General features: G+C 40.3%; 2 protein-coding genes across 2 annotated transcripts; both read right to left on the minus strand.

The window, feature by feature from the left end:
* Positions 1-3,756: 3,756 nt before the first annotated feature.
* On the minus strand, positions 3,757-9,078 carry LOC114583415 (vomeronasal type-2 receptor 26-like). Its single transcript, XM_028704735.2, has 4 exons — positions 8,275-9,078; positions 7,546-7,773; positions 6,399-6,525; positions 3,757-4,658 (listed from the first exon to the last, which is right to left on the minus strand). Exons 1-4 carry the CDS (start codon positions 9,076-9,078, stop codon positions 3,757-3,759), a joined length of 2,061 nt encoding a protein of 686 aa, XP_028560568.2.
* Positions 9,079-9,949: 871 nt separating this feature from the next.
* LOC144325291 (vomeronasal type-2 receptor 26-like) lies at positions 9,950-11,397 on the minus strand. Its single transcript, XM_077918051.1, has 2 exons — positions 11,186-11,397; positions 9,950-10,280 (listed from the first exon to the last, which is right to left on the minus strand). The coding sequence occupies exons 1-2, from the start codon at positions 11,395-11,397 to the stop codon at positions 9,950-9,952; spliced, it is 543 nt and encodes a 180-aa protein (XP_077774177.1).
* Between the last annotated feature and the right edge of the window lie 1,189 nt (positions 11,398-12,586).

Here is a 12,586-nt window from a genome sequence, read left to right on the forward strand (position 1 = left end):
ATACTGAAATGTAAAATGTGTTAATAAATTGGGACTACGTGAAGGGTCTAAATTTCTTCAGAATTTTGTGGTGTGAAATGGGCTTTTTTTTAAAAGAAAATGAGATGCAAGTCTGATATATTCACACACACACACACATACAATAGAAATCTTTCTATTATTCAATACTTTATTGCCTGGGTATAATGAAATAATGCTGGTTTTATGTCACGATTTTCTGAATTTTATTAGTTGACATATATATCAAACATGAAATCAAGTCAGTTTTCAGTGCAAATCTTTTTTTTATAAAAAAATTAATGTACAGTGGCAACTCGGGTTACAGACGCTTCAGGTTGCAGCCTCTGCTAACCCAGAAATAGTACCTCGGGTTAAGAACTTTGCTTCAGGATGAGAACAAAAATTGTGCAGCCGTGGTGCAGCGGCAACGGGAGGCCCCATTAGCTAAATTGGCACCTCAGGTTAAGAACAGTTTCAGGTTAAGAACGGACCTCCAGAATGAATTAAATTCTTAACCCAAGGTACCACTGAATCAAAAAAACAACTTCTGTTGATATTTACGCAGAATGGTAGATCCCACCTGAGCCCTTTGTTTCACTTTCTTCATGGTGTTATGAGACTTTTTGGGGGAGGTGGTAAGCTGAATGCCCAGACTCCCTTCTAATTCTTGGACCCTGCTTCTAATCCCTGGATCCGGCATGGATTCAATTGCTTGAATAGCCAAGCTAGGTTGGTAATTTCCTAGTTGATGAGCCGCTACAAATGACAAAGGGAAGGTATCAGACGAACAAAAAAGCCAAAGGGAGGGAACTGTTTGTGTCAGAGTTAGTTCAGAAGACAAAGAGTTTTCATAGAATCATAAAAGTTGGAAGGGACCCAAGGGTCATATAGTCCAACCTCCAGCAATACAGTAATCTTAGCTAAAGTATCCATGGCAGATGGCTATCCAACCTCTGTTTAAAAACCTCCAAGGAAGGAAAGTCCACCACCTCTCGTGGGAGTCTGTTCCACTGCCAAACAGCTCTTACTATCAGAAAGTTTTTCCAAATGTTTAGTCAGAATCCCCTTTCTTGTAACTTGAAGCCATTGGTTTGAGTCTTACCCTTCAGAGCAGGACGAAACAAGCATGCTTCCTCTTCCGTGTGACAGCCCTTAAGATATCTGAAGATGGCTATCTCACTCTCCTCTTTTCCAGGCTAAACATACCCGGCTCCTGGGTCTTCCTCTCCTCCCCCTTTGAAGTTGGGGAGAATATTTGCCCGCTTCCAATCTGTAGGGACCTCACCTGTTCTCCAAGAATTCTCAAACATAATAGTCAAATGCTCTGAAATTATATCCACAAGTTTGTTTAGTACCCTTGGATGCAGGTCATCAGGCCCTGTAGATTTGAATTCATATAAAGTAGCTAGGTGTTCCCTCACTACCTCTTTTCCTATCTTGGGCTGGTGCTCCCTCCTTACATCATTTATTTTGTTATCACTAGGTTGGGCATCACTTCCCTTTTGGGTGAAGACAGAGGCAAAGTAGGTGTTGAGTAGCCTTTCCCACGTAAAGGATCGACCACTTGCTTGTTCTTCCTCTTCAGACATAGCCAAAGAAACCTTTTATTTTATTTTCAACTTCTCTTGCAAGCCCCAGCTTTAGCCAGTCCAGCTTTCCCCCTGCGATTGTTGGCTACTCGTGTATACGCCTCCTTTGTGATTTTCCCCTTACCCCCTTTCTTAAAGCAGAGTTGAATTTAGAATAGGAATTTTGGGCATGATTTGAGCTAAGGAAAAAAGGTTGCAGTCTGGTAAAGGCAGCAGTCCGTAAAACACAGAAAGTTAGAGAGATGGCCAGAGTTATGGCTGAGGTCAGTTTGAATCCAAGGTTGCAGATATGGGAGAAACAAGACCCTACTAGGGTGATTATGCTGTGATCCCCTCCATCGTAGGCTCAGGTTGGACATATGTGTAAATAAACCATATATCACAAAGATGCGATAGTCTCATATGTGTCTCAATTTCTAAAAGGAAACAATAAACATGGGAAAACATGCCTGGAATTCTCTGGACTCTTGCACCACTCAGAGATTGGGGATGGCATGCAATACTATTCTTTTTTCCACTCCAAGCCTTCTATAACTAGTTTAAATGCTGGGACATATTTCTTAATTTTACCAGGACATTGTCATCAGCATACAGAGAGGAGCAATTCTGGTTTTTCCTCAGTTTTTGTTTTCACAGTCTTTAATTCACATTTCCATACCAGTTTGCGTTCTTTTTACCCAAGTGGGCTCCCACCAAGTGGGCAAGGGTGCTCAATATCAGCCGTGTCAACGGCCCAACCCATTCGGATATTCCAGAGGTTGAGCAGTGCTTTGACCAGAGCGCTGGTCATATCAGCCAGAAAACCACCCAGAGCTATCTGGAATCCCATTGGATCCATCAGCCTCTGTGGGGAGACCATCCTCATAGGTCCTCCACCTTTGCAGAAGGGGAAAGGTGCTGAAAGCTGACCATGACAAGGGACTGGTGTCAATGTCCCCAATGTCCCAAACATACACCAGTGTGGTGTAGTGGTTAAGAGGGGTAGTTTCATAATCTGGGGAACCGGGTTTGTGTTTCTGCTCCTCCACATGCAGCTGCTGGGTGACCTTGGTCTAGTCACACTTCTCTGAAGTCTCTCAGCCCCACTCACCTCACAGAGTGTTTGTTGTGGGGGAGGAAGGGAAAGGAGAATGTTAGCCGCTTTTAGACTCCTTCGGGTAGTGATGAAGCAGGGTATCAAATCCAAACTCTTCTTCTTCTTCTTCTTTCAGATCACCCTTTTCCTACCCAGTTAAGAAAACTTTTGAGGTTAACTTGTGTCACTTACTTGAAGTTGTGGGGCTCAGCCTAAAAAGTTCCTAATGGGGAACTTGCACATGCAGCTGATTCCAATGGGACATCCCAGAGGTGTTAGTGCTGATGGGAGTTGAGAGGGAGCCTTGCTTGCCGGGGGGGGGGGGGACACCTCATATTTGCCTGATGTCAGGTATGTCAGTCTGTGCCATTAATTCTTCCATTGGCATATATTATATATTTCCTTTTTGGGATGACCTTATGACCCAGAACAGAATGCCTGAATAATAATACCTACCTGTTTCTGGGATCAACTCATAAACTCTACAACTGCCTCTTTTCCTCACCAAACAAATTGGGCAATTATTTTTGTCATTCCATTTAGGTCTTATTTGTAGTATCTACTGCAACAGATTCTGTACCATATACAGAACATATGCAACTTTATGGTAATACATTCATCTTGATCATGCTTATGTATTCTAATACAGACTCACATTTCCCCCCCATCTGATTTGGTTTGGAATTTTTGCTCCCTCAGTTGTCATCAAGCAACAATTGGATGGGCAGCATTTCTCCCCCAGACCTAATGCCTAAGAACCATTTATTACTCACAATTATTGCTCAGCTTGCATTTCCCTTCTCTCTCTCGCTCTTTCACACACACACACAAACACACTCCACAGCAGAAATTTGTTTGGTCAGAAATCATGTCACAGTCAGATTGTGCACTTCTTCAGATTTGTGCAAAAAGTGAACACACATAAATACTGCATGCAAAATATTATTTTATTTCTGAATATATTCAAAATCCTTAGATATATAATTTCAGCAAAAAGTTGTAAGTGTAGCGCAGTTCCTGGTGGATGACCCAAGTACTTATTAATGTGTTCCTTTAAGGACCTTAAAATGACACCAGAAACTGTGCCATTATTCAATTATTTCTTCGTTTTAGCTGTTCCCTGTTGTTCAACTCAGGCCTCAAAATAATAATGTAGCATTTTGGAGAAAAGATGCAGCCTAGCAACCCAGCACTGGAGGCCAAGATGGAGAAGATTTCCACAGCTACCATGTATTTTCCCTTGGTGCTCAGGTAGGTTGGAACAAAGGATAGCCACACACTGCAAAAGACCAGCATGCTGAAAGTGATGAATTTGGCTTCATTGAAACTGTCTGGCAACTTTCTGGCTAGGAAAGCTACACTGAAACTGATGGTTGCCAAAAAGCCCATGTAGCCCAAGACACAGTAGAACATGGAGACTGACCCTTCATTACATTCCACAATGATTTCTCCAGACACTGAGTGCATGTCCTGACCTGGAAATGGGGGAGATGTGGCCAACCAAACAGCACAGATGCCTAGCTGAGTAAGAGAACAGGAAAAGACAATTGAAAGTGCCAACCTTTTCCCCACCCATTTCCGGAAAATGCTTCCTGGTTTGGAGGCCATGAAAACTACAACCACTGTAATGGTTTTGGCCAAAACTGAAGAAATAGCAATGGAGAAGATGATGCCAAATGCTGTTTGTCGGAGCAGGCAGGTCACCTTATTGGGTTGTCCAATGAAGAGCAAAGAGCAGAGGAAGCAAAGAAGGAGAGCGATCAGGAGAATATAGGTAAGGCTTCGGTTGTTGGCTTTGACAATGGGAGTGTCCCTGTGCTTAATGAAGACTGCAAGTACCAGAGCTGTGACCAGGGAAAAGTATAGAGCCAGTGTTGCTAAAGAAATACCCAAATGTTCTTCAAAAGAGAGGAAGGTCTGGACTTTGGGGAGGCAGTGATCCTTTCCCTTATTTGGGTACTGATCTTCTGAGCAGCTGATGCAATAATCCATGTCTAAAAGTGGAACAAATACCAAATTTAAAACTGATTTGTTTTCTTGAATAAGATACCCCTTTCAAACAGTTCCATATAACTCAATACTTGCAGCCACAAAAGACCCTAACCATATCAGACACTATATATTCTTTATTAAGCTGTATGATGGGAATTTAGAGCAGTGTGTAGAACATAACAGGTATTCCAAGTATATTTTCCCCATGGCTTTTAAAATGTTAACATGTTGAGTGCCTTATTCCCCCCCCCCACACACACTTCATTCTATGTCTGTGTGATATTAGAATTTGCTGGCTTTAAATTGTCCAAACTGCTGTTCATCTTATTTTATGCTTATTTTATGAGTTTAGGATATTTTTTGTTAAACAAATTGCATTTTTTCCAGAGGGGATTTTAAAATTGACAGTGAATGTATTGATTACCTTGAAAAGGCTCACCTCTTCCCTCCAATACTAAACGTTATGTTTATCAGTCTGGAAGTGAAACAACAAAACCTGAAACTGAGGGTTGTATCCAGTGCTAGTCCTATGCAGAGTAGATGTATTGAAATTAATGCACATGACTACATTATGTTCATAAACTTCTTTAAGTGGATCTACTCTGAGTAAGATTTGGTTGGATACAGCCCTAAAGCAGTAGTTTTCCACAATATGCTAATCCCCACAGATATGCATAAATTTATTTATTTGTAAATTAAAAGCAAAATTCTAAACAACAAAAAAAATTGAAAAAAATAACCTGATGAGGCTCTGTGGACCTCATGATAGCATTTATAAGAAAGATAGATGGTGACACATCTGAAGAAAAAAGAAGGAAGGGAGGGAGAAAGAGCTCTACTTGAGCCTCTCACACTGAATAGTATCTTGGAGGCAGTGATGCACCAATATTCATATGGTGTGAGGTTAAAAACCTCTACTCCCTATTCAGTATCAAGAGACTTCACAAGGGAAGAAAGGAGAAAATGTGCATTTTGCCTTTCTTGATCTCCAGAACCTGCATCACTTGTGCTTCACATAAAAGCATAGGAAGGTTTCCAGGAGATGGGAGGGAAAGCTGTGTTCCCCCATTTCTCATAATAAAGGTAAAGGGACCCCTGACCATTAGGTCCAGTCATGGCCGACTCTGGGGTTGCGGCGCTCATCTCGCTTTATTGGCTGAGGGAGCCGGCGTACAGCTTCCGGGTCATGTGGCCAGCATGACTAAGCCACTTCTGGCAAACCAGAGCAGCACATGGAAATGCCATTTACCTTCCTGCCGGAGCTGTACCTATTTATCTACTTGCACTTTGATGTGCTTTCGAACTGCTAGGTTGGCAGGAGCAGGGACCGAGCAATGGGAGCTCACCCCATCGTGGGGATTCAAACCGCCGACCTTCTGATCGGCAAGTCCTAGGCACTGTGGTTTAACCCACAGCGCCACCCGCATCCCCATTTCTCATAATAGAAACCCAATAAAACAATTACAAGACTCAGTGGTTGAGCCATGATCAGGAGCACGCTGGGGGTATTCTATACAGATTGCCTTTCTTTTTTATCCAACTGACCGAGCAAAACCATTTAAGATAATTGGAGAATGCGTGATAAACACATTATTTCATTTCTACTTCAGACAGCTACCAAGGAGGCAAAAAGATCATCAAAGACAGGCATTGGTATATCTTTCAGATTATACAACTTGTCACAAATCACACACAATTGACTATTTGATCAAATCCATATTTCTTAATAATAAATCTCCTACCCTGCTGGTCTGAAATCTTCCCTTCCGGACACGAAGTGCAATCATAGCAACAAAATTTCTCCCCCTCTTTCTTTTTCTTGCTGGTACCAGGAGGACATTTTTCATTACACTGGGAGAAGGGACGTACCTGTTATTGAAGAAAGGAAAATGTTACCTTCAGTTGCATAGACCTCATGGATCTATTCCAGTGAATATAGAAGGCTTAGAGTAAGGTCCATCACTTCACTGCTGTCAGCCATCCAGCTTTAAAGTACTGGTGAAATACCCTTTCTCAATTAAATTATTATGTCTTAGATGGCTATTACCCTATATCAGTTTTATGGAAACTGAGACAGACTCACCCAATAAGAAGAAGAATAGATTTATTACGGCCACAGACCAGAAATACAGAAATATACAACAATTAAAAAAAACATATAAATAGGTTAAAATTAAAATCTATAAGCTAAAACACGATAAGTAATGCAGATATAAAACAATTAAAATATACAGGTTAAAGCCTTTAACCACTAATTTAAAATGTGCGCGTTAGGACATTGGCCACCATATTCATTCAGAGCTTGTCTCCTTAGTTTTATAGCAGAAACACAGAATTTAGTCACTTTCACTGTCCTCTATTAGCTATTTTAACTAGTGGTCATCAGATCTGCTTGGGATTCGCTGGATGATTGGGGTGATAAATATAGAATGGATGTCCCTATAAAAATGGCAATATTGTAGGATGTGAGTAAGTGTTTCAACTTCCTTCAAACTGTATGGGCATATTCACTCTGAGTATGGTTTATAAAATAATAAAACAACAACAAAGTCATAAGCTTTGTTTTAGAAAGAAAAGCTTAATTGACACCACAGTATGTAGGCTCATTAGCTGCAAAAGTTAATCATGTAATGCATGAAGAATGACTTGTTATTTTTATGTTCAATATAATGTCTCCCAGGCTCCTTAAATGATCATGAACATTGGCATTGGGGGAAAAAAAATCAGTCCCTCTGTTGGCTATTCAGAGTGGAGATATGGCATGTAAATGTAAGCTGGTGCAGGAAATAAGAGTGAGATATTATCATACTGTTGCTAGCATGGGAAAAGAAGGAGAATCAGGAGGAGGAGGAGGAGAAGGAAGAGAAATAGGATTAAGTCACTTTCAACCTGACTGAAGTTTTGATGCCACTCAATCCTCGCGTCATCAATGGTGAGGTTTATGCCAGATGATACCTGTGGCTCCAACCTTCCCACTTTGACTCTGACATAGGAATTATTTGGGAATGTGATCAAGTTTGTAATATCAAACCCGGCTGCTAACTCTCCATGTTCATTGAACTTAAATTCATCACCAATACTGTTGTTGAAAGAGATCCTCTGAATTAAAGAGAAAATCTAGATGGAAAGAAAAGGAGAATCAAGGAACTGAGAACATAGAAAGACCCTGAGTCATCAGACCAATGTTTCTTCTGCTCCAGGATCTTGTTCTCACAGGAGTAAACCAGATGCCAATGCCAAGCTGAAACAGGACTTCGGCACAGCAGCCGTCTCCCCATTTGTGATGCCCAGCAACTGACTTTGAGAGACAACAGTTCTTTTATTTTTAAAGCACTTTAAAAAAACAACAACAACAAACCTTTGCACCATCTTCTTGCAACTGCTACCACTACTAGCACTCCCACAGCCACGAGAGCCTCATAGGAAGACATTATACATATGAGAGTGCCCTCCAATGAGATTTCTAAGAAGTGTGGCCTGAACACACACCACACATAATGGTTTTTTTTTGAAAACAGCAAGCAGAGACACACCCCAAATATTATATTGTATCCCAGTGAAGATGGATCAGACACCATTTTCCCCTTTTAACATTGAGAGTCAATAAGAAGACATTACCTGCCAAGGTTCCACCCTTTGAGGGGCCAATCGTCTCCCATCCTCCTTTGCTCTTCTACTGAATCTTGATGAGTATGTAATATGTAAGGCATGTGCCAGAGCATAGACCGCATTATAGATACTGTAGCTGTGGCCAGTCATGCTCATGTCAAAATAAGTTGCAGGAAGGCTGTCTAATCTCTCCTCCCCAGTACAGAGATCATCAACATAGTCTGTCGAAACAGAACAGCTAAATGCATTCTCCCAGGTATCCTTAATAAAACCATCTCCCTTTGCCTTCAAAGGGTTGATAGTCTGAAGAAATTCTTGGAAGCCTTGAACCTTCTTTGAGTGAATTGCGAAGGAGATGGCACCATGGAGCGTTTGCATTTTAAAATCCCTTTGAACTATATGCAATGTGACATCCATTTGAGCTGTCATAATCCACACTCTCGCTATAGAACTTAACTCATAATCAGCAGCTGTTATAGGAAATAGTGTTTTTACAAATATAATACCTGTCACCCATGCAATGGATGCGGTTTCTCCATATAAAACAATTACGTTGGCTGTGCTCCTCATGAAATCTGGCACAATGTTGAGAAAGAGAGTCACTATTTCCTCCATGCCGATGAAATGCACATTTTTTGGAAAAGTTTCCTGGAATGCTAAACAGATTCCGCTCTGAGAAAGCATGGTCTCAAAGACCTTTGAGAAATGCTCTCCAGCTTCAGTGTCCATTGTCATGAGCCCTACCCAGGTCCATCCAAAATGCACAAGTAACTGGACAAATCCCTCATACTGTAGGATTTCATTGGGGACCATGCGGTAAAAAGCTGGGCAATTGCTTTGATCATTCGCAGCTGGTTCAAAGGAGCCATAAGAAAACTAAATGAACAAATGCATATAAATTTACAGACATTTCAGAGAAAGGGGTGGGAGGCTGTCATAGTTTGGAAGGGTTGGAAAAACTGCAGCTCGGTGATAAATCAGATACACTGCACAAAAAATGTGCTACATACAGCCACTGGCTTGTTTGTTAAAGATGATGTGCAAGATCTCTAACAAGATGATGTGCAAGATAAAGCCACTTTTGGGTGCAGTAAACTATATTGAGTTGGATGAACAACTTGTCTCAGCTGGAAGAAGGCAGCTGTTTATGTTCTGGGTAAATAAATTGAACATTTGACAGCTTCATCCCCTGAAGCTGTCGTACTTTATGAAACAGTTTCTGAAATTAACTACAGTGGTAGTAGTAGTAGTAGTAGTAGTATACCCCATAATTTTTCCCTGATGGGACTCAAGGCGGCTTACAGATAAAAACAAGAATGACTACAAACACGGGGGAGGGGGGGTCATTAAAAACAATGTAACATTAATAGAATAAAAACCATACATATAATCAGTTTAAGACATATAAATAATTACAACAAAAACAGCACAACACAAGCTCTTTCATTAAAAGCAGTCAGTTCCCCAAACCTGTCTTCAACTGCTGGCAGAAGGACAATAAGGAGGGACACATTCTAGCTTCTCCAAAGAGGGAGTTCCAGATGGTGCTTTATGGCTTTGGAAACCCCAATATTACCCTGGTGCAGATTCACATATTTGTTGTTGTTATCCTTCACCCTCTTTAAAAATTATTAAATTGCAGAAGGAAAGCAGAATGAGCAAGCAGCAGTAAATTATATGTTGGTTATGGAAATTTTCCATAACGAACACCAGCATATCCTACCTGTGGGATCTTGTAAAGACCTAAGATGTCTGCCATTCGTGTGGAGGTGTCAGATTCAAGTCCTCCAATGACTCCTATTAGATTTTTGGGGATGCCACATTGATAGTTAGGGAAAAAACTATGTGATTTGCAGACCATGTCCAGAGTAGTACGGTACGTTATCCTTGAATTGGAGCAGCTGTCGTAGATGTGAAACCCAAGAGTGACATTGGGCAAGAGTTTTGGATTTCCCATGATCTCATTAATGGCAAACACTGAGGCCATGATATGCTGGTAGAACTTTATACATACACTGCAAATAAAGCAACTAGTTCAAGAGGTTGCTGGTGTTGTCACAAAACAGAGAAAAATACTATGTTGGGCATTGGACCCACAGAATAAGCAACAATGTTGGGATATTAATGCTAAGGGATTTTGTCACCAAGGCAGATAAACCTATGCACTTGTCAGGGGATTAAACTGATTAATAACATAAAAAACACAAAGAGAACAAAACTCAAAGTGAGACAAAATGACTGACAGAGGCAAAAGCCAATGTTGGCCGGGGGCGGGGGAATACATTAATATCTAAGTTATGAGTAAATACAATGCTATATGTTCAAATAACTTGAACTAAGAAGCCCATTCAATAGCACATTACTTCCTGAATGACTGCAGATCTGTTTAACTCTTTTTCAGGTACTGATGATTTTGCCAGAAATATATCAAACAAACAAATAAATATTCAAGAGGAAATTTATAGGTAATAGCTAGCTTATGCAGAAAAAAGTATGAAATGCAACAAAGAAAACAATTACATTTGATTTTAAAACTGAAGGCATGACTTAGTAGAATCCAATGTTACCTGATTTCCACACGGACCAGCATGTTAAATCTGAGAAATAAAATGGATAACTGCAACCTACACCTTCCTTAACCCATTTCCATATGAAAATGATGAAAATATGTATAGACCAGCAATGTAACTAGAGTGCAATCAGACCACAAAACATGATTGAGTCAATATGTGCATTTTGCCTTTCATTTCAAACAATATTCACATCCATCCATTCATATATGAGATTCTCCCTCCCCAAAACTCAAAGCAGTTTGCCAACTTATATGCATATAGGATCTCTCTGTCTAAAGCAAACAGACAAACAAAGTAAAGCAAGCAGCTTTCATGGGAATGCATTTAAAATTAAAATGGATTCTTACATTGGAAAGTTAACCAGCTCCAATGAAGGGTCTCTGTCAAATAAAATATTGGGGAAAATGTAATGCATCTGAGATACGATCATACCAATTACAAACTCGTTTGGCTGGTACCACTCATGGGGGATTGAGAGGGGGTCTGTCAGGGGACAATTCATAGGGTGCACTGTGCACACCAGGTGAGGAAGCAAGAAGAGCAGCAGTATCAACAACATTGCAGCACCTCAATTTCCTGATGGCAAATTTCCCCTCTAAATATGCATTTTTCCTGGTCCCTCTATGCTGTCGCTATCTGCAAGAGCAAATCTGTTTAAGCAAAATGGTGCAGATTTAATGCGATTCCACCAAAACAGTTCTTATACACCTTTCTCTTAGCCTCAGCTGTGCTATAAAATTTTGCCTTGAATGCTAGATGAAAGGTGATACTCATTTGAAGCCTGACTTATACATAGAAAAAGGGAGAAATACAGAGAATGACAGAGCCCTGCCTGCTTTTAGATAATCTTAGCTGCCAATAGAACACTGTGGTATTTATGAACATGTAATACTTGTTTTTTCCTGTTGCAATCAGGGAAGCCATTGGGGGTTTGTCCAGGTGATTCAATCATAATAGTATGGATAATTGTAGGGGAAGGATAACCATTTCTGCAATGATTCTGGGCTCTCTGAGGTTTCATGAGAACCAGAACTGCTGATGAAAACCAATTTGAAATACGTCACCTTATTTCAAAGCTCATTGCAACATAGTAGCTGTCATAGATATGAAAGCCAAGAGAACTACTTTTTAAAAATCTTTATTTGCTGTCCCTCAAGATAATCTGCTACTCTCTAAAGGGATAAGAATGTTGTCATGTCTGTTGAAACCTTTGTTTATCCCTCATTAGACTGCTGTTCAATGACACATTGTTATTTGAATATTTCCCAAATGCGCACAAGATATTTTGAGGGGGAAAGTGTCTCAGTGTAGAGACTCAGCTGCCCTGTATGTGTTCTACAAGTGTCACTGTCCACACATAGGGAATTGAGGGGCTACAATATTTATTCCTTAATTGCATAAAGGTGAATTTATAGCATGGCTGAATCTTGTGGTGAAAGTTCATTGGTTAGTTTTGTTGTTTCTATTAGCAAGGCAAGAAGATGGCCCCAAAGACGGGAATGGGAGAAGTTTAGGTTTTCTTCTGTTTGGGTTAAGCAGCTGGTATATACCTCTGTAAATTTTATGGGGTCTTCCAGGGGCATCCCCTAGTATCTGTTTTTATCTGTGCCTAGATTGCACATAGATGCCATTACATACATTTATGGAAAATATGCTACAACCTCTACATAATTGGTCTTTTAAAAAAACAAAACTTAAAACAACAGCAACAAATCTTTCAATCATCTCTAGACCATGTAAAAATGAAT

This window comes from Podarcis muralis, chromosome 13 (assembly GCF_964188315.1).
Source record: "Podarcis muralis chromosome 13, rPodMur119.hap1.1, whole genome shotgun sequence".
Taxonomy (NCBI): domain Eukaryota; kingdom Metazoa; phylum Chordata; class Lepidosauria; order Squamata; family Lacertidae; genus Podarcis; species Podarcis muralis.

What these genes read in the sequence shown, in the direction of transcription:
- LOC114583415 (XM_028704735.2), bottom strand. Translation starts at nt 9,078, where the DNA reads ATGGTCCCCAATGAAATCCTACAGTATGAGGGATTTGTCCAGTTACTT. An exon ending in AAAGGGTGGAACCTTGGCAG is followed by an intron (nt 7,774 to 8,274) that starts GTAATGTCTTCT and finishes CTTTCCATCTAG; the next exon opens with ATTTTCTCTTTAATTCAGAG. An exon ending in GAAGATTTCAGACCAGCAGG is followed by an intron (nt 4,659 to 6,398) that starts GTAGGAGATTTA and finishes TTCCACTTTTAG; the next exon opens with ACATGGATTATTGCATCAGC.
- LOC144325291 (XM_077918051.1), bottom strand. Translation starts at nt 11,397, where the DNA reads ATGTTGTTGATACTGCTGCTCTTCTTGCTTCCTCACCTGGTGTGCACA. An exon ending in GAGCTGGTTAACTTTCCAAT is followed by an intron (nt 10,281 to 11,185) that starts GTAAGAATCCAT and finishes CTTTATTTGCAG; the next exon opens with TGTATGTATAAAGTTCTACC.